Genomic DNA, 27,974 nt, shown 5'->3' on the forward strand with positions numbered 1-27,974 from the left:
TCTTTTTATTCTTTATTATTCAGACGTAAATACATATCGCCGAACCTTTGTTTTTTTTACTAAAATCTGGTAGGCACTGATGACCTTATCCAAGTCAAAATCCCAAATCAAATCATCATCGCTATCATTTTTCAGTTTTGATACGTTTTGACTCTCGCTGTCCAGGTGGATTTTCACCTAACTGCGCGGTTTTGCGTTCTTTTTTCAGTTTTCATTTTATTCTTTATTTTTCAGACGTAAATACATATCGCCGAACCTTTGTTTTTTTTTACTAAAATCTGGTAGGCATTGATGACCTTATCCAAGTCAAAATCCCAAATCAAATCATCATCGCTATCATTTTCAGTTTTGATACGTTTTGACTCTCGCTGTCCAGGTGGATTTTCATCTAACTGCGCGGTTTTGCGTTCTTTTTTCAGTTTTCTTTTTATTCTTTATTTTTCAGACGTAAATACATATCGCCGAACCTTTGTTTTTTTTACTAAAATCTGGTAGGCATTGATAACCTTATCCAAGTCAAAATCCCAAACCCAATCATCATCGCTATCATTTACAGTTTTGATACGTTTTGACTCTCGCTGTCCAAGTGGATTTTCATCTAACTGCGCGGTTTTGCGTTCTTTAGCCGCAAGCCTTTTGGCATAAACCCTTTGAGCAGATTCCTTGGCTGTTTCTTCTGCCATTGTAGGATTTATACTAAAATTTCTCGTTGAATCAACTATTTGAGCAGCTTCCTCGGCTGTTTCTTCTGTCATTTTAAGATCTATACTAAAAATTCCTCTTATGCCAAGCTTGCTAAAGCTCAACAATTTATAATAAACCTCAAATTTTAAGTATCTGTTTTAAGGTTTCCGAATTACTTTAATCTATTGTTAAAATATTTCGAAATATTTATGCAATTCCCAGTTTTTAACATTTTAGTTTGTTTTCGTTTATATATATATAGAAGATATAATCTGGCGTAACGGACAGACAACTTATTTATATATATATATATATATATATATATATATATATATATATATATATATATATATATATATATATATATATATATATATATATATATATATATATATATATATATATATATATATATATATATATATATATATATATATATATATATATAGAGAGAGAGAGAGAGAGAGAGAGAGAGAGAGAGAGAGAGAGAAGGGTTGCTTAAATACTTGAAAATACTTGATTGTACTCTGAGCTTAATAACAATTGCCACAAGCATTGCGTTAAAACGAGTAGCTTATACTACTTTCCACATTAATCAAAACACTAAACCCCCTTAGATGTGGCATAGACACAAGTAAGAATAGTCCATACATGAAACCTGAAACAGAGAAGGTAACTACTAAACACAGCAAGTATCTCTATATATACATCATGGAAAAAATAATAAGTTTGATAGTACTGTATTTACAGTCATACGTCCAAAAGGGCGTAGAGCAGAGATACCCGCCAAGATTGCTACAAAGGAATCATGGTTTAAAAAATGTAGCCCCTGGCCTATGAATATACTTTTTATGTCCAACCCACCCGTCTCTCCAAAGAATATCGTCTGATAGACAGTCGAAGCTATGATCTGTAAGCACAAGTGTTCACAAGTATGCACAAGATTTTTTATGAATAATGTTATTTATCTGTTGTTTACGATGTCCTGGTTTCCGCTAAGGAATTCCTGCTGCACCCTAACATTCAGAATTTATTGCATCATACATCACCTGGACAACTGTGACTAATTTTATATAATTGATGAATTTTTATAATGTTTTAAGATATAGTTGTTTAATTAGTTTAAATCATTTTAATATATATTTTTCTCTTCGACATTTCAATCATCCCAGTCTTCAGTTTTATCTTTCGCTTTAGTTTTTTTATGGTTGTAAATAGATTACGCCAAGCGTATAAAAATTTTACAATCCAATATTTAGTCTAAAAACTATTCAGCACCAGACTAGCTGGGTATATAATAGAATTATTTGTATTTACTTTACCTGGCGATTTCAGTCGTATCCTTATCAGGTTGTAAAGTGAGTAAAGATAACAAAAATGAAAGTAGAAATCCGATTTAAAAATATCATATATTTCTGAACAATCAAATTTGTAAAGTTATTACCAGCACACATATAACGTATTGCAATGATTTTTTTTTTTCCCTTTCGTCTCTATTAAAGAATTATAATCACGAAGATAAACAATCACGAAAAGAAGATAAAGAATCACGATAAAGAATTATAATCACACATTGAAGAGCTACAGAAACAACTTAAATAACCTTAAAATAGACGCATTTAAAATCAGGACTATACAATATACGGTGAGCCCTGAAAGATGGCTGGTAGAACTGAAAGATTTTAAAATTCTATTGGGAAGATTAATTGCACCTAAGAATATTTAATAGCTTAGTTACAAAATATCCCGTTGCTTAAGAGTAATGACTTGAGTTATTGAGTTATAATGTTATATTGTTATATTGAGTTATTATTGAGTTATAATGTACAGCTAAAACATTAGTAAGTGTATAACAATGTTTAGTACTTGGTTAAGTGTATCAAAATGTAAATTCCATGAGAGGACGCAAAAACGCCAGAAATTTGCTTTTTCATTATCGTTTGTCTTTCTTGTATGCTAACTGCGATTTAGTATAAATTCCACTTACCTCTCCTCCTCCCCCTCTATGTACAGACATGGTAATAACATCAAATTATGTTGCTATATATAGAGGTGGATGGACCGCTTTAGAGGGAATACCCCAGTGATTAGCACATAGGAGACCACTGATAGTAAATATCTGATACCTTCTCTTAAAAGAGATCATTTGATACTAAGGGTCGGGGCCTCCATATCAACATACTATTAGCAAAAACTCACCTCAGCACCAAGCCGCCTGAAGCCAACACAGCTACACACGGTCCTTTTCGATTCCAATCTACTCAGAGCCTTTCTCTTTACACCCTCCCATTTCCTTTAAGTATTTTTTTATGACATCCTCCCAGTCCAACCACGGACGACCTGCATTCCGTTTAACCCTAGACGGTTGGCCGAAAAGGAAAATCTTTGGCAATTTGTCATCCTTCATACATAGAACGTGCCCTAGCCATCTCAACCTTTCTCTCAATATAGCCCAAGAAAGCGGGATTCAACCACACTTTTCGTAGAGCCTACTGTTTGAATTACGGTCAGTAAGCCGGGGATCCAAAACAATCCGTAGGCAATTTCTCTGAAAAACATCGAGCAAATCTTCATCCGCTTTTTGGAGAGTCAATGCTTTAGAGGCGTATTTGAGCAATATGCAGATCACGTATTTGACCAATAAGCAGATCAATATGCAGGGAGGGAATTTGATTTCTATCCTTCAGTTGAACTGTGTAAGAAATATGTTTACTTCAGTGAAACCTTTATTTTCTATGGATAATCCGATCTATAGGGGTTGCCATTCTTACTTTCAAAGTTGCCCCCAGTGCTCCCATAACGAAAGTGCCAGTGCCCCCTAAAGTTCATGCCATTAAAATTTTCCACAAGAGTAATAAACATCAATAAGAAAATATTTTGTATCTACCACTGCATTTTCTAAATATTTAGCATTGTCAATATAAATGGGATGCCCTGCAACAAAAACAAAGAAAAAAAAAATAGACTCCTTACTTTCCATCAACAGCACTGACTCTCGTAAAATTGAGGCCAAGCTGGTTCATATTATACTCCATCCTTTTAAGCCTATCCGGTCGTCTGTCCAAGTTGATCAAAAAGATTTCATCAAAGAAACCAAGTTTGTCAGATGTTTTATTTTGGACTTCGGTGTAGTTTTTAAGGCTTTCTAGTGGCTCCAAAGGTTCTGGCCACTCAACTAAAGTGAAAAAGAAAGTTTACTAATTCTTATTTAACGCCACTAGGAACTTTGCTACTTTTGAGGAGGAGCGGATGAATGAGTAGAATACAAATACCAGGGCTTTGGAGCCAGACTCGCAAGTTCCTAGCTCAGGTTTCTAAGTCCTTATTTCATACAGATCGTATGTTTAATGCTATTTTATAGAAATTTTATTTTCAAGTTAGACTAAAATCTAAAATGAATACAGGATAGAAAAATTTAACGACCAAAAAAGCAGGATGTTTAACTTAGGCTCTAGAATAGTTTTTAAGTCTTTATTAGGGACTGCAGATGCTACGGCCTTTCAACTAAAGTGAAAAAGAAAAATGACTAGTTCTTCTTTGATATCATTCAGAATTTCATTACTTTTGAGGAAGAGTGGGATAAATAAGTAGCATATAAATACCAGGGTTTGGAGTCAAGAGTAAGATGTAGTTTACTGCTATAGGGGTAGAGTTTCTTCCCGATGAAAGATACAGAGTTGGGCTTGAAAGTATTACTTTTTAAAAGTAAGAGTCAGAGTCAGCAAAAGTTAAAAAAAATGACTACGACAGCCATTTAATTTTTTATATCTAGCACTAGTTCTGTCAAAATATGTTACCAAGAATTGTGACAAATTTACCTAGTTCAACGAGGGTAAAATCTGTACGAAAAAAAAGATAAGTCACACAACAGAGATATTACTGAATTTTATAATAAGAACTGCAGACTGTGACACTTTTTTTTCTTTTATGGTTCAAAAGGCAGCACCAGAAGAAAGTATTGGCACCTCAAATTTTAGGAGTCAGTCACCAAAGTCACTCAATAATATCTTGTAGCGGAGAAATAAGATCTAGTAATACTACTACTAGTATAAACCGTAACAGCAACAACACACACCTTATGCTAAGCTGCGTAGGCTGTATCTCCACCCCCAAATAGGTAATTTTCAATCGACCATTTTATAATGGTGGCAGCGGTAGCTGCGACCTAGTAATGGACGAACCACAGCCCATAGTAACTAGAAATTGAAAAACGCGTCAAAAAATTGGCAAGTGAGAAAAAAAAAATGCGATTTCTAGCTGACTCAGGAATAGAAACTATTATTTAAATTAGTCTTAATAGTAAAATATTAGTTTGAAAACAAATTTAAGGGAGTTTAAAAAAATAGCCTAACACTCCTTTAAAAAAAAAGTATCAGATCGAAACAAAAAATACACCATTGGAATGGCTACAGCTGAAAACCCTATTCAGGTAACTTACGGTTCCCTAGCTTGAACAACAAGGAAAATTGCTTTTTTGTATGGATGGCACTGATACGCCCCCTTTTTATTTTTTTTTTTTTCTTCATAATAAAAAATCTTCTTTTACAAGCAATAAACTGTTACTTGGTCCGAGAAGTTTAACTTGTCGCGGTCTCACATAAAACACCAAAACACCAAAACTAAATTACAGAAGCCAAACCCAAACCAACAAACAGATAATATACACTAGAGTACAGTTTAAAATACTAATGAAGGAAAAAAAAGAAAAAACAGAAAGTAGAAAAAAACAGAGGAGACATGCTCAACGCTGGAGTACGAAAAAAAAAGTTATAACAAGGGTGAGATCAGAAATCCAAAGCAATCAAAACACAGAAATTAGAAAACACAGAGGAGACATGAGAAGAGTGATGAGAGTGCAAAATACATTTGGTGTTCCCCACGCAGAAAAACAATATTAAAATTCACCCCATGATAATAATTTACACACAAAACAATTAAGGCAATAGACAGGATCACAAATGTCCACAGATAAAGGAAACGTGAGGAGGGCGGGGGATGGCATAGTGAGAGGATTGTTCCGAAGAAAAAGATATGGTTCCTGAAAAAGTAAGCTTTCTACGTGGAAATTTCCTTATCTTTGCAGTTATTTTTTATCCTGCTGGAGAAAGGTCCTTCTACGGACCTGGGAGGAAGAGGGGCATTCAAAATCCTTGATGTCGTGGTAAGCCCCGATCTTTGCGCTAAAGTTTGACTCTTTCTCTCAACTCTACTTTTTAAAACAGTAAAAAACTTTAACGTGAAGAGCGGGGGGTTGAGGAGGGAACAGCCACTTTCATATACGGAGTAATTTCTGTTCGTTTTAAGTTTTAATGTCGTTCCTTACTTTCAATTAAAAATATTTCTTTTTTTCTTATTTAATTTCTGAACATTTTTTATTTAATGCATGTTTTGATTTTGGCTCTCCGCACATGAATAATTAAAACAAAATTTGCATATCTTTTTTTGGCTAAATGGCTTTCTCATAGTTTTGATCGGACAATTTTGAGAAAAAGGAGCGGGGGAGGAGGCCTAGTTACCCTCCAATTTTTGGTTACTTAATAAGGCAACTAGAACTTTTAATTTTATACGAACGTTTTCATTAGTAAAAGTATACATAACTTACGAATTAACTTACGAAACGTACTTCTATATTCGTATGTTTTTATTACGTATATGAGGGGGTTCGCCCCCTCGTCAATACCTCGCTCTTTACACTAAAGCTTAAATTTAGTCCCAATTCCTTAAGAATGATCCCTCAATCACAAAGGCCGTAGAATAAATAGTTGAAATCACTAAAAATACTTTAGCGTAAAGAGCGATGTATTAGGAGAAGGCGAACCCCTTATATGCGTAATAGTTTCTATTCAATTTATGTTTTAATGCTGCTCCTTACTTTCAGTTGAAAAACATTTTCATATTTATTTTTTCATTTTTTAAAAATACTAGAAAATTCTGCACCCCCTTCATGGAAATTCTCTTCCCCCATGAAAAATTCCTCCATGAAAAGTTCCCCCACGTAACCCCCTCTCCCCATCCCTTTCCCCCAGCCAAAAAAATCCCCCTGAAAACGTCTGTACACTTCCCAATAACCATTACTATATGTAAACACTGGTCAAAGTTTGTAACTTGCAGCCCCTCTCACGGGGACTGTGGGGCAGTATGTCGTCCTCAAAGACATAGTTATTAGGTTTTTCTACTATGCTGAATAAAATGGCTATCTCAGAATTTTGATCCGGTGACTTTGAAAAAAAATGAGCATGGGAGGGGACCTAGGTGCCCTCCAGTTTTTTGGTCACTTAAAAGGGACACTAGAACTTTTAATTTCCGTCAGATTGAGCCCTCTCACGATATTCTAGGACCACTGGGTCGATATCGATCACCACATGGGAAAAAAACAAACAAATAAACACGCATCCGTGATCTGTCTTGTGGCAAAAAAAATACAAAATTCCACATTTTTGTAGATAAGAGCTTGAAACTTCTAATGTAGGGTTCCCTGATACGCTTAATCTGATGGTGTGATTTTTAGTGAGATTCCATCACTTTTAAGGGGTGTTTCCCCTATTATCTAAAACTAGGCAAATTTTCTCAGGCTCGTAACTTTTGATGGGTAAGACTAAACTTGATAAAACTTATATATTTAAAATCAGCATTAAATGCGATTCCTCTTGATGTAAAAGGGATTTTTATTGCAGCCCGACTTCCGACAAAAATTGTTCCTCCAGAGGGCCTATCCCCAGAGTAACGATACGTGGTTTCATGGATAAAAAGTTCTTTTCAGCACAAATATGAAGCAACCCGTAATGTTCCGATGTTAAAAGCTGCTTTTGAAGGAACACAACAGCGTATTTATTATACATTTCAGCAGCAATTCTTGTTTACCCATTCTCTAGATTCTATATAATCCAGTTTTCTAGAATTGTGGATGGGAAGAGATGATAAGGAGGACTTCAAGACAGTTTGAGGTGGTAAAGGGAAAGGTATAGGAGGGGGGTAGAGAGTGAAGCATCAAATACATGTGAGTGAAGAAGGAAAGTGCACAGCTACGCTGACTTCAGGCGGCTAGGGACTGAGTGATATGTTAGTCGAAGAACAGGGCACAAATTCGCATTTAAGAAAAAAAGCCAATAAAGAAAGAAAAGGGGAAAAATAATTTAACATCATAATGTGAAATGGTTTAAAACAAAATTTGCGAAAGATTACGTTTACACATAGTAACACCAAGTGAACAAATCATTCTTGAAGATTGAGTAAGAGCGTCAATTGATCAATCAGGTAAAAAAGAATATATATATACTGTACATGTATATATTTAAAGTCATAAAAGATGAAGAAGATTCTAAACAGATAAAGCTTTTAGAACTCGTAGGAAAATAAAAAGTTTATAAAAACACAAACAGGGGGTAAACGAGGGAAGTGGAATGAATAACAAGGAAGAGAGAAACTATTGGGAGGATTTATTAAAACAATTTTCCAGTATGATAGGTCGTTTTGGCAGAATTAAGTTCTTAAAGTACCAAGGATCTCAAAATGAAAACAGTTTGGGCCCCCTGGCTCCATCTTAGGTCCATTCATTAAAGAAAACCGGGATATAACAAGGAAGAGAGAAACTATTGGGAGGATTTATTAAAACAATTTTCCAGTATGATAGGTCGTTTTGGCAGAATTAAGTTCTTAAAGTACCAAGGATCTCAAAATGAAAACAGTTTGGGCCCCCTGGCTCCATCTTAGGTCCATTCATTAAAGAAAACCGGGATTGTCAACGATCTTCATTTTGGTTCTTATACAACTATTAACAATTTTCTCATTATTCAAATTATCTCCTTTACTGCCAAACTGAAACTTGAAGAAAAACAATCCAAAACTTTTAGAGTTTACGCACAAAGCGAACCGAACGATTGTACCGCCCAAGATTTTGCAAAGTATTTCGACAATCATAGAACGTCGTTTGCTATTGAACAAATAGAGGTTATTGAGAATACGGCAAATTAAGTAAGAAAAGTGATTTTTCTGAATAAGAAGAAAAAAAGATTCTTTTTATGTGAATAATCAAGTAAAGGGATAAACACAGCTAAATAGGATAGCCTTGCTGGTCTTTCTAAAGATATTCTCCTGTAGGCAAGTCAATAAATTAATATGTTGAAGCGTTTAATCTTGAAGAATTTTAATAATAAACATTTTAATACATAGCTTATATTTTTAACTGTTTAAAAATATATATATTTCTTTTCAATTCTTGTTTGGAAACAGTACAGTAGGGCTATATCCATGCATAGTTTAATCGTTCAGTTACCGTTTTTTTCTCTCTTTTTTTTTACCCAGTTTACTTCCAATTAATAGGAATGTCTGTCTTTTCCTACACCAACTGGGAAAGTTACACTTTCTAAAACTACATAATGATACATCTTTTTCGCTAATTTTCTGCAGATTGTTCACAAATTTTCTTTATTTTTAAACTTGGCACCCGCTATGTGTTAAAACTGCATACCTGTATCGACCATATTTTGCATTAAAAATTGATTCCCAGATTTTTCTAATTTTTTAAGATGTATAGGGTTGCGTAAGTTTTCGGTTAACCAATTTAAAGATTCCAATTTGTCCTGTCCTTGGTACTTTAAATCAGAATAATATATAGGCTATTAATAATGACAATACAGGATATAGCTAAAATGAGAAAAAAAATACTCTACGTAAAATTAAAAGAGATGTTATCACCTGTGACCTCAAGCTTGAGTGCTTCTAATTGCATCAATTCGTCCTCCAATGATTGTCCATCATCCAAAGGAACAGGCACAAATCCATAAATATTTTCATTCAGAACATAAATAGGAACATCTTAAAATAGAAACACAAGGGTAAACAAACTTGTTTCATTATTTTCACAAGCAGCTGGAAAAGCAAGAGGTTGAGATGGTTCTGGATGCATTAGAAGAATATCAAGTCCCAACAGCTTCTTTTAGGTAGTACAGACAGCTCAAAAGTTTTCTATTTCGAAACATAATTTTTTCTTATTATAATATAATTCTCCAAGTCTTAGCCCTCATTCCCCAAGGTTGGACTCCCCAGTACAAGATTATTTTTGATAACACGGAGATACAAGCAAGTTCCATATATCAAAACCAATTGTAACCACTCAGAGAAGAATTTCAGCTTAATAACTTTACAAAAATTTACCGCAGTAAGGAATTCAAACTCATCAAGCAAGCAGTTTTGATAACCCTAGAAAAAAAAACTTGTGTCTTCTTAAGAATGATTATGCACATTCGGTTAACTCATCTTCAGCAACAGTGATGAATTATTTAACTTAAGAATGTATTGTTTATCGCAATAAAGTAGTAAGAATAGGTTCTTTTGTGCTATTGGCTAACTTTACTAACTTTACGGAACACTGGCGTCAATTGAGGGTATTTGCCCTCCTCCCTTCTTGATTTTGAAAATATCTTCTTGCTATTTTCCGTTCAAAATGGCTTTTCCTGGTATTTTCATTGGAAAAATTGAGAAAAGCAGCAATATCCTCTCTAAATTTCGAAAAAAATGCATTTTTTTCGGCTTTATAAATATCACCAAAATGAACCTAATCAGCGAGAATTCAAACCTTATCTGAAATTGAATCAATTGAAAGTATAAAAAAAAAACATAGAAGCAGTTTTATCAGAAATCAGTTCAGAAGCAGTTCTTATCAGAAATTGAATCAATTTAAAGTACAAAAAAACATAGAAGCAGTTTTATCAGAAATCAGTTCAGAAGCAGTTCTTATCAGAAATTGAATCAATTTAAAGTACAAAAAAACATAGAAGCAGTTCTTGCCAATTGCTTGTGAAGGCATTATGTTGATTTTACATCTTTTTTTCGGCTCTTTGTTTACCACCAAAGTGAATTTAAACCTTATCAGAAATTGAATCAATTTAAAATGCAAAAATACAAAGAGGCTTCTTGCCAATTGTTTGTGAAGGCATTATTTTGATTTTCCTTTTTTTTTTCGGCTCTATGTTTACAACCAAAGTGTATCTAGTCAGCAAGAATTTAAACCTTATCAGAAAGGAGATCAATTTAAAGTCAAAAAGTCATAAATTCTTTTCTTACCAATTCCTTGAGAAGACATTACATAAGAAATTGATCCTGAGAAGAAACGAGGTTTCTTTTAAAAATTTTATTTCCACCATTTTTTGCTACCAAAGTGACCTTAATCAGTTATAATTTGAACCTGGTCAGAAATTCAATCAAATTAAAGGTGCAAAAATATATAAATACAATTCTTACAAAATGCTTGATAAGCCACTATGCTTATTTCCAAAATATGTTTTCACCCAGTTTTTACTTCTCAAATAAACTTGATCAGGGAGGGAATCAACTTGAAGCAGAAACGCACACAAGTATACTTCTGAAAAATTGTTGTAAAATGAAAAAAATTCAAATAATAAAAACGTTTGAAGAGAAAAGCCTCATACTATTAACAGCATTTCATTTTACTTGGATTTGATCCCCATTCTGACAAAATTGTAAATTAGGACAATTCTTAAATCCCATAGGTTTTGAAAAATCGAATATGCAGCCACGAGGCTCCTCCTAACAGTAATATAGTTAAAGCAATATATCAATCATTTAAATATCTAAAGATTTAACTTCTTAATTAATTAATTAGATCTTAATTCTAATTAGAAATTATTCTAATCAATGTTTTACTTACCATTCCAGAAGGCAGAAATGGCGAAAGTGATCATGTCATCAACAGGCCCTGTGTACCCGTTTAGTTTCTTTGGAGTAAAGGTCAAATAATCCGTTTGACGACTGGTCAAATCAACAAGGAAACAAGAGTTCACAAGAATGACTTGATGACAGCCCTTGTTCTTTCTCTCAAGAATTGGTTTATATTCATCTGTTCTTCGATAATAGTAATTGCTCTGCATTCCGGACCAATAGTTGGAGTACATACCAAGGGAGTCAAGTTTGGGAGCGACAACGACTTTATTCTGTGAGACGAGCTCCCTTAGAGTCTGGTTGTTTACTAGTAGCACGTCCGCATCTACGAACTAAAAAAAAAAAAACCAATATAGCAAAGTGACTTCCCCTAAAAGCAAAAATGAGAATGAAGTGATTACGATTAAAGAACAATAAACTGCAAAGCGTAAAGGCCAACAGGGATGCTAATCATCTCAGATACAAGCCAAATCGTACCTATCACGCCAAAAAGTCGTCTGATATTTTATACTTCTATTATAAGAGCCACAAAACGTCTACTAAGCTGCTCTCAAAGGGAGGACCAACACGGCAATGGAGACGAGGAGTTTTAAAGTCTACTTGAATATGCGTTACCCTGCTCATCCTTTCTCTGAGAAGAGCTTGGCAAATGCTTTTTGGCAATTATCTCAGGCGTGGGAGCGACGATTTGTTCATGTTAAAAGTATGTCGGATAAATTACATACGACCCCTTTGATAACTGGTCACATACTTTAGGAAGCATAAGAAATTGATTGCAGCCCTCATTCTTCCTATAAAGAAACTGGTTTATACTACATAGTAATTGCTTTGCATTTTAGACTAAAAGCCGGAGTACTGTCAAGGTAGTCAGGTTAAGGAGCGGCATTAACTTTTTTTTAACACGAGCTCTGTTATAGTCCGGTTGTTTACTAGTGGCACTGCCACATCTTGGACCTAAAAGAAAAGTAAAATAGCGAAGTGACCTCACATAAGAGCTTGAGTAACACTCAAATGATCCTAATTCAACACTGGGACTAAAGGCCGACTGCAGTGCTGATCAGGGGGTCACTCCTTAAAATATTTTCACAGCATCTCAAAACCTCAGCCCCGAGCTTGGAAATTTGGCAAAAGTAAATAGATTAATTATACTCTGGTTGTCTGCCCCAAATTGTGACTACCTTCAATTTTTGTTTTTCTTTATATTCATGAAAAAAAACTAAAAGTAAACTGCACCCAATCTAAGCCCCAAGACTGAAGGGGCGGTTACCTTACTCTTTCTTGGTTTTTATGGCACTTGGTATCTACCAAGCGACGGGGGAGTTGGGGGGGGGGGGTTGTTAATTCTGAAAAATTAGAAAAAGGATGTATTTTTAACTTACGAAGGAGTGATCGGATCTTAATGAAATTTTATATTTAGAAGGACCTCGTAACTCAGATCTCTTATTTTAAATCCCGACCGGATCCAGTGTCATTAGGGGGGGGGGGGAAAATCTTGAAAAACGCTTAAAGCGGGGAGATCAGGATGAAACTTGGAGGGAAGAATAAGCACAAGTCCACGATTCGTGACTGACATGACCGGACCGGATCCGCTCTCTTTGGTGGAGTTGGGGGGGGGGAGCAACAAGAAAAAATTAGAAAAGTTGAGGTATTTGTAACTTACGAACGGGTGACCAGGTCTTAATGAAATTTGATATTTAGCAAGAACTCGCGTCTCAGAGCTCTTATTTCAAATCCCAACCAGATCTGTTGACATTGAGGGGAGTTGGGGGAGGAAACCAGAAATCTTGGAAAACACTTAAAGTGGAGAAATTGGAATGAAACTTGGTGGGTAGAATAAGCAAATGTCATAGATACTTGATTGACGAAACCGTACTGGACCCGCTCTCTTTGGGGGAGTTAGGGGGTGGGGTTCAGCGCTTTGGCAAGTTTGGTGCTTCTGGACGTGCTAAGGGCGTAGAAAATTGGTAGGCGTGTCAGGGAGCTGCACAAATTGACTTGATAAAATCGTTTTCCCCGATTGGACCATCTGGGGGGCTGAAGGGAGAGGAAAAATTAGAAAAAAAGAGGTATTTATAACTTACCAGTGGGTGATCGGATCTTAATGAATTTTGATATTTAGAAGGACCTCGTGACTCAGAGCTTTTGTTTTAAATCCCGACCGGCATTAAGCCTCTGGTTTTCTTTTTAAATCAATCTATTGATTCTTAGAATTTTGCTAGAGCTCATACCATATGAGCTCTTGGCTCTTCCAGCCTCGTCACAAGTGCCATATAAGCTCTTAGCTCTTGTTTCTTCCTTCTGGTAATCAAGCGTGAGAAGATTGCCTTGTTAATATTACCTTGATAAACGGTGGAACAGCGAGAGAGAATTATTCAGAAGGATCTGAATGTATCATACACGTATGCAAGTAAAAAATTGAGGAAGACAAAATTGGAAGGGGAGTTCCAACATGGAGGGGGCTCCAAAATAACGTACCCTAAAAAGAGAGAATACAAAAAAAAACTATGGGGATAACGGAATGATTTTCAAAAATCTCTAGCCTCCGAGTTGCCACGGTCCCGTACATGCCTGAAGGAGAAGTACTTAAACAAGTCAGTCGTTGACGCCATATCAAGGCTTGCCTTTAAATGTAACAGTAAATAGCGACGAAGACCAGAAAAAGTCCTGGTTAAACTTCGTTGAAGAAAGTATGCTAGAACTGTTTTAAATTGTTTTTTAAAAAGATTTTTAGTTTTAATTTTCACATTTAAAAGTAAGTTCTATACATACATATTTTTATTCTGGTGTTGTGCTGAAGACGGCCCTTGGACATAGGGCCGAAACATCGACTGAATTGAATTCCACTGGCTTGGAAAAAAATTCCCTATTGCTCCTAAGTTGTGTTTGTTTGAAATGTAACAGTCACTTCCTGTCCTACTATCCCACACTGGCTAAATCGACCGGTGATGTGAACGGAAGTAACGATTCATGCGTAATGACTTGAAAGCGAACCAGCAACTGTTTGGTGTCGGAATGTTAAAATAGCATTGTAGGCTAATTTTTTTCTTCGATTGCAATTCATAAATAAATGTGTTAACTCCCCCTTCGGTTACGCCTAGTTGAATACAACAGGAATATGTAGTGGTGGCTTAGCTTTGTAACGAATATCTCATGTTTGGTTCGTAATCAAAATACAATACTTACAATCACTTTTGATCAAATGCCGTAGATTCAAACCCCAATTCAGTCAAGACTTGTACAATACAGGAAATTTACAAAAAAATATTGGGAGGAGGATTTAGTGTGTATTTGGAACTTATGTTATTATACCGCCAACACTCAAGTTTACAGTGTGTAAAACTCGAGAACAAACCGGTTAAATCTGTCTGTATTAAGAAATAATTAGCTTACGCTCAGTTAAAAACAAGTGACGACTGACAGAATACACTGATATTATATAATTTGGGCTATGACTTGCAAATTAGGGTGGGGTAGGGTAGGATTTAGGTTGCCCCAACCCCCCTAATGTGCGAATATATAGCCCAGATTTGTTTCTAAATTGTTATATTTTCAACATGGCTTGGTATTTTTCATCAGGATTAGCTTAACTTCACTTCTTGAGTGTTGGCATTAGAATACATAAGTACAAAGAAACGTCCCAATGAAGATGCCTCAAAAGTGTGTTATTTTTTTCCTGGATATATGTGATATTTCCCTTGTCTTCACTGCGTGAAGACATGGGCTTTGGACTTCACATATAGGTTTTGACAAAAGGTAGGGGGCCCTTCACATTCCTCTAGTAAACCAAAAGATCCTTGTAAACTAAAAACTAAAAATATTATTTTTCAAAAGATTAAAAAAAAATTGTATATTAAATTTTAGTAAAACTGACTTCATGGTGTTAAAGCTTGGAATTATTGGCATTATAACTCAAAATGAACAAAATTTGTAACGTATTTAAGAAGGATGCTTCCCCCTCACCTGTATCTGCTCTTTGTGTAATAGTTTGATTTATGATCAATATCAGCAATATTTATGTTACATTCAGTGTAAAGACTTCATAGTTTGTTGTTTTTTTTTTTCGTTTTAAATTTTAGCATCGCTCTTCATTTAAATTTTGAAAGTTCTGTCATTATTTTATAATGATTTATTCTCATTTTTGTCATTTATCTTCATTTTCTGCCATTATGTAAAATCATATTCAGTGGTATTGCAAACATTAGGGGGTTGCCACCTCCTAATACCCCCATACTCTTCATGCTCTAGCTTAATTAATACACTACATTTTTTTTAATAATAAAAACCTCTCAAAAAAGCCCGCCCCCTAAGAAACGTTGATAAATCATTGGATATATTAAACCGGTACTATGATGGGGCGCAATCTCTTTCATTACTTAAAAATACCCCTAAAGCTTTTTATTTTCCTTTCAGTAATCCTTCTCCCGAAAGTCTACGACCACTGGCTCGACACAATCGCTCCAACAGAAGAAAATTGACCATTCTCGTCAGGAAAAATATACATTTTTTATTATAGGATGTAGGGCATGAAACCTCCGGTATAAAACTTCTCGGTTATTTTGTGTAACTTCCTGAAGTAGCATTTACTACGACGATCTTTTTTTGCTGATTATGATACCTCTATTTTTCAAAATATCAAAGGTTCAAAAGAGTTTCAGGGGTAAACCCCCTGATTCTCCCCCCCAATACCAATCAGAGGGACCTCTGACAGAAGATTTGGAACACGAGGGCCTAGAAATACACTTATCAGACTCTAGGCCCCCTCCCAACAAAAGATTCCATTGAACTTCTCTTTCATTGATTTGTGTGCATCAATACAATGCTGTATAACAGTTATTATTGATGTATAAAAGGTCTACAATATCCGTTCATTTCACATAGACAGTGTAGTACATTGGTTAGTTGTAAACAATTTGGCTATCTAAGAAATTTTGTTTTGTAGCATTTTGGTCCTATTCAGGCCAATATTATTGTTTGGCATCTAAAATGGCAGTTACCGATGCTATCATGGGGCGCGATCTCTTTTATTGTTAAAAAAAAGCAGTAAAACTTTTATTTCTTTTCAACTGATCCCTCTCCCGATAGTCCACGACACCTGGTTTGACATAATTACCTCTAGTGAAACAAAAAGAAAACAATGAAAAAACAAACGCACAGACACGATTCTGGACTATTTTTCTCAAAGAACATACATTTCGTATTGTAGGAAGCAGGCCATGTGACCTCCAATACAGAGTTCTTGGATATCTTGATTTTCGTGGAGTAGTATTTACCCTATTTTTCATAACCACCACTCTTTTTGCAAATTATGGTACCTAGATTTTTTTAAATTATCAAATGCTCTAATTCTAATAACTTTTGATGAGTAAATACATCCTAACAAATTTTACACATTCGGAATAAGCATTAAAAGTAAATTCTGTGGATGTATTTATACGTTTCGTTATCGAATTTCTTTTTTTAAGTTTTGGTTTCTATAGACAAAGCTTGTCACTACTTGCCGTTCATTACCTTTTTAAGCAAAAATGGTCGATTATTTTGGTTAATTTACTTATCAAGTAAAATTAAGGTAAGTAAAAATGTAGAAAAATGATAAGTAAAAATTGTAATTGTAAAAATTGATAAGTAAAGTAAAAAAGGTAAGTAAAAATGTAGAAAGGGATAAACCACAAACGATTCTATAACACAGTTCAAACTCAAATGTTTTAAGGCTCTTTAGTTACGACAGTATCATCAAGTAACACATTTGATGAAAAAAAATAGGAAGAAACCATAATACACAAAAGACAACCACAAAAATAAAAGCCACATAACAAGAATGCAGCTACTAGAACTACTATAAACTCGTCACAGAGTTTAGTTAGCTGAGACCGATACGTTGGCGAATGCTTCTCATCCATCAGACCTGTCTGAAGGCCATTCGCCAAAAAAAATGTAAGGTTTTAAAAATCTCCAAAGCTTGCTCTTGGACATCACGCCTTTACCTTACAGCCTTTTCAGTCGAAAGAGTCTAGCTTTTGCCCATATGGACGACACAACCAGGCTGCCTAAGGCGCTTTTTCATGTCATATTACTCTTGAGTGTAGTTGAATCTCTTGAGTGTAGTTGAAACAGTACGTTCATATGAAGTCGCATTTTTGGGATATTATTCCTCAAATTAACCTTGCACAGCTATTCAAAGAGTTGTCTAGCTTATCTTCATTTTCTTTGTTCCGCACCTCATCGTTTCATGCAGCATTTAGCTATATTCATCATTATAGTCCCAAACCCAAAGTTTGAAAAAAAAAATAGAGAATACTAATAAATACTCAAAATATAATAATAATAATAACAAGAAAAATTAAATGCAACACTCAAGGAGACAATTATCACTTTAAATTGGAAAACATTTAGAGGAAATTTGCTAGAATTAACACGAGTATCTGAAACAGACGAGTAAAAGAAATTTATCTCGACTTACCGTCACTTAGATACTTCACAAAGATAGTTTCTAATGAGTGACGACATTACTAAATTTATTATTTCAGTTTATCTGTTCATTTCAAATAGATTAGGTTTAGTAAGCAAGCAGTTTATGATAGCAAAAACAAAACAACAGCAAAGATTTAAAGAAAGCTAGAAAGCAAAGAAAGCTAGTAGATATACCTATTGAAACTAGCTTCAGCCTTCCAAAATAAAAAAAATGGCATAAATTACAACTTGCTATAATTTGAGCCACATTCCCCTCCCTGTCCTCAAAAAAAATCTTCTGGTACCCCTCCGTCTAAGATTTGTTAATATGTGCAACAAAGAATGAGATGCAAAGGACGGATTACAATGTAGAAGCAAAAACTTACAAAAGCATAATCAGCCCAACGTGACTTTGCTATTGAGAGAGATTCTTCCCGAAGTTTAATAAAGTAGTTAAATCTTTCTTCTGTCCATTGTACATCCTTTTGACTTTCATGTTCAGCCTCCCCAAATACAACATCAATAAATGAGTATTCCTTCTGAGCAGAATCTACCCATTCCTTCACAATAGCTTCTGAGTTGTCATTCGATTTGTCAACCTTCATCCTAAAATATACAAGACTGAATTATTTGGGCACATACTGACATTATTTATGGAGTTTAATTTTTTGGGGCATTTGATAATAAGCTATATTTATGGCTGCACATAGGAAGTGGGGTAGGTCAGGTGTTAATCTCAACCCCTATGCTCTTAGAATCGTTATAATACCAATCCTCTTGAGGAAAACTTGAATATACTATCACACATTTGTGAGATATCGCCCAAAAAGGTAAGGGTGCAGAGAACTTGACATTCATACAGCATATGGTCAGATACAGGGATGTTAATATACCCAGACTACAATTTGACAGTAAAAAAATAAAGAGAAAAATTTTGATATTTCACAATATCATTTTAAAAACATTCGCATGAGTGACTTTCCTATGCCTATTAAATCGATTATTGTAGGCTACAGGTTGTGATCACAAAAGAAAATATGCACACACAAGCAAACGTAAGAGAGAAAAAAATTGGTAATACTGACTCTTGAAAACTAAAAATGAACCAAGAGAGGCCTATAATTTTTGGAAGGGAAATTGAGCTTCAGTAATCTTTAGTAAAAAAAAAAAATCTTTTTTTGCAGATCTGCTTTAAAACTTCAAAACATGTAGAAAGGACCAACGGAACCTCTATTAAGACAATAATAAGAAACAACAATAAATAAAAAAATCATGAAACAAAACTAGTTGTATTGATTTGTAGCTTGATTTGAGTTACCTTTTTGGTTAACTGCCAAAAACGCTAGAATTGCATCATAAATATGTTCTGATTTGTTGTTATCTAAATGAATTACCTTGTTTTGTATCTATTTTTCAGTCCATGCTGAACTTCCTTCAAGTTATGAGGCTATTTACAGGTTATATTAAAACGTTCAATCGTATTATCAAAAAAAAGACACATTTTTAAAAAAAAAGACATCTCTGGAAAAACTATCATGTGAATGTATGTTTTTGTCAGGTTACTAGGTTGGCAGGAAATCTGCTATGCTCCCACAAATGAAGCGGACAAAGATGAAAAAGACAAATTCTACGAAATGTTACAAGCAGTTACCAAAGATGTGCCCAAGCATGATATCCTCTGCGTTGTCGGCAACCTCAATGCCGTAGTTGGAGCAGACCGTCAGTAATGCCCAAAAGCCACGGGCCCTTGATATAGGAGTTATCAACGAAAACGGAGCGCTTCTTGTAGACGTCTTGCTGAGCAACGACTTGATCATAGATGACACATTATTCAAGCATAAGTAAATCCATAAATAATCCTGGGTGTCCCTAGATGGTCGGACAAAAACCCATATTGACCACTTTCTAATTTCAAGACGTTGGAGAAGCAGCTTATTTGACGTACGTGGCTTTCGAGGAGCTGACGTTAATTCAGACCATGTATTGATGATGGCTGAAATACAAATTAAGTTGAAAGCTCAAAAGAAGAAAGTGACCAGTACCTATAGGCAGTTTGCCACCAACATACTAAAAAACCGAGACTTACAAAAGGATTTCTGTATTTATCTGAAAAACAAAATTGAGGCATTGAATCTAACAGATAAAGCTGACAATCATGGTGTCAAAGATATTTGGTTGATAATCAAGAATACCTACCATGATGCCACAAAGGCAAGTCATGGATATAAGAAAAGAAAGAAGGAGGAATCGATATTGGACAAAACCTGAAAATTCATTGAACAGCGCAAGGAAACGAAGAGAGATATTCTGAATGCGTCAAGACCTGAAGATAAAGACCATCTGCAGCTTTGCTATAAAGAAACGGATAAAGATGTCAAAAAGGATGCAAGAAAATATAAGAGAAACCAGATAGAAGAGAAAGCAGAACTTGCTGAAAAGGCTGCAAAAAAAAGGCGACTCCAGGATGGTTTACCAGCTAACCAATGAGATAGGTGGGAAAAACATGAACTGCTAAATCGCTTGTTAGAAATGGAAACAGAAACGCTGTTTCAGATCCCAAGAAAGTACACAAAAGATGGGCATCCCATTTTGAAAATATGCTTAATTGTCCCACGCTCCATGACCAAGAACTATACCTGAAATCTCGTTTTTACAAACTGACGTAAGTGCTGATCCTCCCAGCACTGTAGAGGTTGAAGCACCTGTCAAAAAGCTTAAAAATGGCTGTGTGCTAGGAGTCGATGGGATAACGGCAGATATGCTAAAGACATCCCTTCGAGCCTGCTTAAATGTACAGACTGCTTTCCTAGTAGCAGTTTAGAGCATGGAAAAAATCCCATGTGACTTGACTAGAGGTATTCTAGTCAAACTGTTTAAGAAGGGAGATGCTCTTAACTGTGACAACTGGAGGGGATCAACCTGACTTCAGTGCCAAGTAAACTCTTGACCATAACTATATTGCAGTGCTTGAATAACATCTAAGGGAAGAACAACATGGGTTTCACCGTGGTAGATCATGTTCTGACCTTATTTTTATCCTCAGACTAATGTTAGAAGAGTCAAGAAAATGGAATAAAAAACTGTATCTGCTCTTCATTGATTTAAAAAAGTGTTCAACTCCATCAATTGCAATGTTCTATGGAAGCTTTTGAAATTTTATGTAGAATCTAATAAACTAGTCCAAATAATAATGGCTCTCTAAAAAGAGAGCAAATGTTGTTGAGCCACAATTCTTCAAGATTCTCTCTGGGGTGAAACAAGGATGTGTTTTATCCCATTCCTATTTGTCCTACAGCTAGCATCAGGCTTTGGTGTAAAAGCTAGTGGCCAGCAGCTCAGAGACTTAGATTTCGCAAACAATGTAGTACTTCTAGAAGAGGCGAAGCAAAGTTTGTAGCTACTGCTTGACACCATAGCAGACGAGGCTGAGAAAGCGGGACTAATAGTAGACGTTGGTAAATCAAAGAGCATGGCCACATCCAACTCACCTTTGATCCTTAAATGCAACAGAAAAACAACCGAATAAGTCCAGGAGTTCAAATATCTTGAAAGCTGGATGGAATATGATGGCGGAATAGTCAACAAGATAAAAAGAATTGGATAAGCAGCATTCAACAAAATGAAACCAGAATGGCGAAGCAAAATATACTCTTTGCACATAAAGCCCCATCTGTTGAATAGCAACATCATGTCCATTCTCCTTTATGCAAGTGAATGCTGGAAGCTGAAACATATTCTAGCATCTGAAAATGTCTGCCTCAGAAGAATTCTTAACATTTTGTGGCAGGACCAGGTCACAAACGTAGTGGTCCACAGATGAACAAGTCGACCACCAGTCACTGATCTCCTGAAGTACAGAAGATAGACCTATCTTGGTTATGTCCTGTCAGGTTTGGTTATGTTATGAATGTCAGGAGACCATCTTCCAGATACTATCTATGAGTGACAACCGAAGGATGGGTGAAAAAGAGGACAACCAAAACACACCCTCCAATGACAGTACAACCAAGACCTGCAGAGTGCTTAGCTGTTGTTACAACCGCAGTGGGAGGACGTCATGGCTGCTGTTCCACTCCAAGACGTCTGGCAAGGCTTTGTTAAAACCTTATGTGCCACATCTGACCCTGAAGAAACTAAGGTCTAGAATGCATGAACATGGAAAATGCAAATTATATAAAAATCTTCCTTCTGAAACAAGTTCCTGTAGTGGATACAATATTTCCTTTAGAGTTGTCTTTGCATAAAAGTTAAATAGCTGTTTCTAACCCAGATGTGGCCAGATCTTGTCTAATTGATACCCTTAATAACAACCAAAAAAAAGCCTCAAAGAAATTCAACACAAAAAAAATTGTTCAAGTTAAAAGTATTACCTAATCTCTGTAAAGATCCTTCTATTATAACAAACAAAGCAGATAAAAGTAATTCAATATTTATCATGGACAGGACAGATTATGACAACAAAATTCAATCACACTTAAAATACAAAAATACTTATGCAATGATAATTCATGATCATACTGATCAGTTTGCTGATAAAATTAAAACTGAACTAAAAACTCCAAAACAAAGTGGTAGAATCACTCCACAATTGTGTAATCAATGTTTCCCCTGGGGTAGCTTTTGTCCAAAATTCATAGCCTTCATACCTTTGCTATATTCCCAAAGATCATATAAAACTAAGTTGGTAGATCTAGTAGAAAAACTTGAAAATACAAAGATTTCAGCAGACACAATAATAACTAGCTTTGAAATTGTTTCTCTGTACACAAATATTGATCTTAGAAAATCTGAGATATAAAAAAATAAATTGAAAAATATTGCTGGTGAAACTGAAGATTCAGTAACAGGGATAGATGGCAATGTCTGAATGACCTTGTTTTACTTCGTAACAAGTATTCAATGTGCTTCTAGTTCTGTAGTACTTTCTATCAGCAAATAAAAATCAGGTTACTTGCAAATATTTATAAGGAAAGCCTTGAAAATTGGGCTTCAGATGCATATCTTGGAAACAATTTACCTTTATAAGAATGCAATCAAACCAATTTTTTTCACATGGAGTAGAGGCATGGAGTCCATTCAACTCAGATAAGAAGCCCCATAACCCCTTCAAAAAGGCTTCAAAGACTAGCATGCCTAACAATACCATCAGAATATCATGAAACAGCCAAAGTATCCATACAGCCAATTCTGGGATTTCAGTCTATACACATTTTTCTAAAGGAAGAAGCAGTAAAAAGTGCTGCTTAATAAAAAACTATGTTTTTGTCTCAGTGTTGCTTAAGTAGAAGGAGCAGTAGATGCCAAGAATAATATTCCTCCTACAATTAAAACCCAAATGACTATTTTAGATAGTTATAAGGGATAGAAAAGAAATGGAACATAAGGTAAATATGATCCACAAGAACAACACAACAGTTTGTTTCACAGACGGCTTGCAATTTGATTGAAAATCAGTAACTAGAATATTAAAATACCAGAATACATCTTATTTGGAGGAGATAATTAGTTATCACCCAGGAAGGTTTGCTATGGTTTCCCAAGCTGAAATGTTTGGAACAGAATATGCAGCCAGAACACTGGTGGAGCAAAAAGTACAGACAGAGATATATGTATTACAACCAGGGGCATCCCAAGCCTCTTTCCATTGGGGGTGGGGGCAAACTCCATAGATTTTACCAAATTGCTACCTAATTTTTACCAAATTAAAAAAAGAAGATTAACCTTTAAATATACTTCAATATGTAGAGATTGCCAAACATGTACATGATCACAATTAGAGAGGAATTTGCCTAGTTTTCACTCCTTTTCAATTTTAACAATCTGAGACAAGTGACACAGGTGCAAAAAATCAAAAGCAAATAGAAAAATTTAAAAACTTCACAAAATTGGGATAGGATTTTTTGGGGGGGAGGGATATAAAAGAAACTTTGAAAATTGATTCTCAGTAGGGGGAGTATTTTCTGCAAGCGGTTAATTTTCACAGTGGGGTTTCTCAGGGGCAGGGGTGTTGAACAAATGCCAGCTACTTATGGATAATTGGCAGTAGGTTTAACTTTCAATGATGCACCAACAATCTAATAAATGGTAATATACTTGGACAAAAGTATTCTCCAAAGTCATTACCAAAATCATAGCTACAAATAATTTTTACCTGAATATTGGCAAATGTAATAGTACAAAGTAAATTAATATTAGCAAATATGAGAAGTGATGAACAAATCAAAAGAACAAAGAACAGTAAAAAATGCATGGGGATGGTAGAATTACCATGCTGTAATATTAATGCTCTTTTACATGCAAGCTAATTCCAAGGATTTGAGATTCTGCCCCTCCACCCCATGCCTGGAAATGACAGGCTTGTTTAAACCTCTTTAAAGACATCCAGAACAAGATTCTGGTCAATATGTATTTCAATAAAAAAAGATTTCATGCCTGAAAATAATGATTAGAAGCTGACATCTCTACTCATTATGACATTGGCAGGTAGTTGCAGTGCCTTGCAAATTGATGAGGGAGCTATCACCATAGAAATACTTTCACTGACAAAAGCTGTAGTTACAGTAATGTTGTCATCTTGCTTTTGCTTCATAAACTGCTTACCTTAAATTACTTTAAATTGCAGCTTGGAGTGATCTAAGTATTTTTCCTTGTAGAAACTCCAGAGTTGATAATACATGACACATAGTTGAATACATACACTTGACATGTAGTTTGATGTTTGTGATTCAAGTGGTTCCCAGTTATACTTCATTCTTTTGTTGACCATTTGTTGTCAAGATGGTTCTTAAAGCTGTCTGTGGTTTGGGCAGCAATGGTATCTGGCAGCAATTTGTTCTAGAGGTTGGCAAAACAATTGGTAAGAAAATGGGTGCATTGCTGCTTTGAGGAGAAATGCCTGGATAACTGAAAGTTATGTCCCCTTGTACAAGAGTCCCAAGACGTCAGAGGAAGAAGATCAGAAAGTGCCTATGAATTAATAAGTTTATGAACCAGAATGGCATCACCCTGTCTTCTTCTATAAACCAGAGTTGAGAGTTTCAGCTTGCATAGCCTTGTAGGGTAAGGGAGCTCATGCAGTCCACTCACTATCTTATTGGCTCTTCTCTGGATATCTTCAAGAATTTTAACATCTTTTTTGAAAAAGGGGGATGCAAGGACCATGCCTGTCTCAACCCTTGGCCAAACAAGTCCTTTATACGAAAGGCTTAGAATTTTAGGAGAACCAGGGGAAATTGTTCTTTTTATTTATTTATTAATACCAAATATGGTAAGCTTTCAAGCTTGTCGCAATAAATATAATAAATAGAAGTTATGACAACATAATACACAACATAATACATAATACAACTGACAACATAGTACACACATATAAATCAACGAAAATAACAACTACAACAAACACTGACAAATAATACTATAAATTATTTAAAAATGATTTACTTTGAAAATTTGTTTCTGCTAGTCTTGTTTTGAATTTATTTATATCATCTGTTGGAAATGTTTTAGGTAGAAGGTCATTCCATGGCTTCCACACCCTGCTGTAAAATGAATGTTGGCCTATTTTCCTTTTTGAAAGTGAGGGGTACAATTTATCTGGGTGATAACGGGTCCTGTTAGTGTCATTAAATGTGAAGAACTGTGATGTACTTATATTATCAATGCCTTTGATTATACAGAATGTGTTAATAATGTCTGCCCTATCCCTTCAGAATTGAAGACTTGACAATCCTAGCCTGTGCAGTCTATTTTCATACAGCAAATGTTTCAAATAAGGTACAAGCTTAGTTGCTCTTTGCTGTATTTTTTCAACCCTTGCTCTGTCATTTTTATTCAATGGATACCATACTGACAAATTGTATTCAAGTATAGGTTGAACTGTTGATTTATAAATGGCAATGAATGAATGAAGATTAAACTTACGGAAATTCCATTTAAGACATAATAGCTGATAGTTTGCCTTACGAGTTAATTCAGAGACATGCTTGTCAAACCTAAGACTAGAATCAAAATGAACACCAAGGTCACGGACATTTATCAACAGGTAAGATTGAATGTCCAGCAAGATGGTATTGGTAACTTTGTTCTACTTTGCCAAAGTAATGGACAACCCTACACTTATTTTCGTTGACAAACATGGAGTTAGCATTACACCAATTGTGCACTGCATCCAAGTCTTTTTGAAGCAATGAAGCTTCATCTGAATTTGTCAAGGAGCAGTAGAGCTTTACATCATCTGCAAACATTTTAATTGTGGAATGGTGGACAGCAAGAGGCAAGTCATTGATGAAAAGGCAGAAAAGTACTGGACCAAGGCAACTACCTTGTGGAACACCATTTAAAACTATCTCAGCAGAGGACAAAGCATCACCTACTATCACTTTCTGCGTCCTGCCTGTTAGATAATCACCAATCCAATCCAATGTTCTGGCACCAAGGTGATATACCTCACACTTTTGAAGTAAAAGCGGAATGGAAATTTTATCAAATGCCTTAGAAAAATCTATATAGATGCAATCAAACCTGAGACCTTCATCTGCCATCCTATGGAAGTCAGTAATTACTTCCAAAAGCTGTGTATTACATGAACGTTTTTTACGGAATCCATTTTGAGATGAGCCTTAGTGTTGAGCTAGCTGATGCTGCTTCCTTCTTTGCATTACTTGTTACTTGTTTTTAGTTGTATCATTAGTTATAAGTTTAGTATTGTTATTATTGATAAATAAAGATTTCAATAGGTAAGACAGAACTTGCTTGTGATGAGAGGTTGTGTAAACTGCCAATATAACTTCAGTTACTTCCTCTTTTGTCACAGAATCGGCTGCACCCCTACCCTAGACAACATTCTGCCTCTGCCCATGTATGACTGCCTATTCAGATAAGTTAGTCAAACTAATGGTGAAACAAGAGTGAGGAAATCTGATTTTTAGGTGGTATAATAGAGATCTTACAGTGGTTTAATTGTCTAAGTGGTGATTAGCTCTTCACTCCATGGTATATTGCTCCAATAAATACCCTTATCAAATCTGTCTGGGCTATTGGAAACAGCCAAAATACATACTAAGGAAGGCTAGTACTCCTATAAAATAGTGCCTGGTGGTCTGGTCAATTAAATCTCTAGTAACCTATTGTCTAAAACCAGTAATCTAGAAAATACCTTAGCATCTAATTAGGCCTACAGAATCAGAAAAACAAGTATAGTAACCATAGCTAGATACAAGCAGAAATACAGAATGATACTTACCATATTCCCATTCTTGATTTGTCATAGTCTAGTTTTTGCAGATAGTGGAAGAAATAAGGCAGGAAATGGGCTTTGTCCTTGATAAGAACATTTACAACAACAGTGGGATCCTTAAAAGAACCAAAGCCTTCTAAAAAGGAAGGAGAAATAAAAATAACTATTATCAAAATATAATGCCATTTCATTCTCAACACTTATTCACTTAAGCTGTATTAGCATCAAGTAACTTATTTCTCTTCAATAAGTTACAGCTAACTAGCCTCATTCGAATCACTCCGGTACAGTATCTAGCCTAGAAGTGTTCGGAGCTTCAAAATTATCACCAATTTGTGCCATCTATAAGGAAACATTTAGGGCTACGTTTTTTACAGTCTCTCAGCTCGTGTAGACCATCCCAAATTCCCATTTTTCTAGTATTGTCAGGTTTTGTACCAGGGTGCTATTAGTCCAAGTCAAAATTAAATTTTTGATATTCTATTTAGTTTATCCAATTACTAATTCAGATAAAATTTACAAGTTATATTCGAGGGAGAAATTGATGTTCTTAGCCTCGGTCGATAATTCAGAAAATCGCATACATATTATAAAAGAATAATAAAAAGCTGTAATTATCGTATTTTTGACCGAATAATCATTAGTAGGTGCGTAAAATCATATGTCATAAGACCCCAGGACAGGGGTATTCCATTGAGTTTAAAACCTCAAGTATTTTTATTCTGACGCATTGACACATTCAAGTTTGGCCCTATCACATAGATTCCAAATTAGTCCCACTTATCCGCACCGCTATTATTGGTTAAAATACTGTTTTTTATGTCCCATTTATAGACAACTAATTGTCTCACAAGGAAACTTAATTTTACTCTTGTTATGTACTATAAATTGTAACAATCACAAGATTTCAAAAATTTGTTATGATTACAAG

General features: G+C 35.2%; 2 protein-coding genes across 4 annotated transcripts in view; one reads left to right on the plus strand and one right to left on the minus strand.

Moving 5' to 3' along the window:
• Positions 1-27,974, plus strand: part of LOC136031516 (uncharacterized) — a 335,648-nt gene that overhangs the window by 178,597 nt on the left and 129,077 nt on the right. The gene's annotated exons all lie outside the window — the stretch shown is intronic.
• LOC136031514 (glycosyltransferase 25 family member-like) lies at positions 1,218-27,366 on the minus strand. The gene is made up of 5 exons (XM_065711181.1): positions 27,050-27,366; positions 18,195-18,414; positions 11,351-11,693; positions 9,379-9,498; positions 1,218-3,859 (listed from the first exon to the last, which is right to left on the minus strand). The coding sequence occupies exons 1-5, from the start codon at positions 27,232-27,234 to the stop codon at positions 3,654-3,656; spliced, it is 1,074 nt and encodes a 357-aa protein (XP_065567253.1). The 5' UTR covers positions 27,235-27,366; the 3' UTR covers positions 1,218-3,653.

This window comes from Artemia franciscana, chromosome 9 (genome assembly GCF_032884065.1).
Source record: "Artemia franciscana chromosome 9, ASM3288406v1, whole genome shotgun sequence".
In the NCBI taxonomy this organism is placed as follows: Eukaryota; Metazoa; Arthropoda; class Branchiopoda; order Anostraca; family Artemiidae; genus Artemia; species Artemia franciscana.

Coding starts and splice junctions, on each gene's coding strand:
- LOC136031514 (XM_065711181.1), bottom strand. CDS start 27,234: ATGAAATGGCATTATATTTTGATAATAGTTATTTTTATTTCTCCTTCC. Junction 11,694..18,194: donor GTTGGGCTGATTATGCTTTT/GTAAGTTTTTGC, acceptor TTTTTTTTTTAG/TTCGTAGATGCGGACGTGCT. Junction 3,860..9,378: donor ACTCAAGCTTGAGGTCACAG/GTGATAACATCT, acceptor TTTTCACTTTAG/TTGAGTGGCCAGAACCTTTG.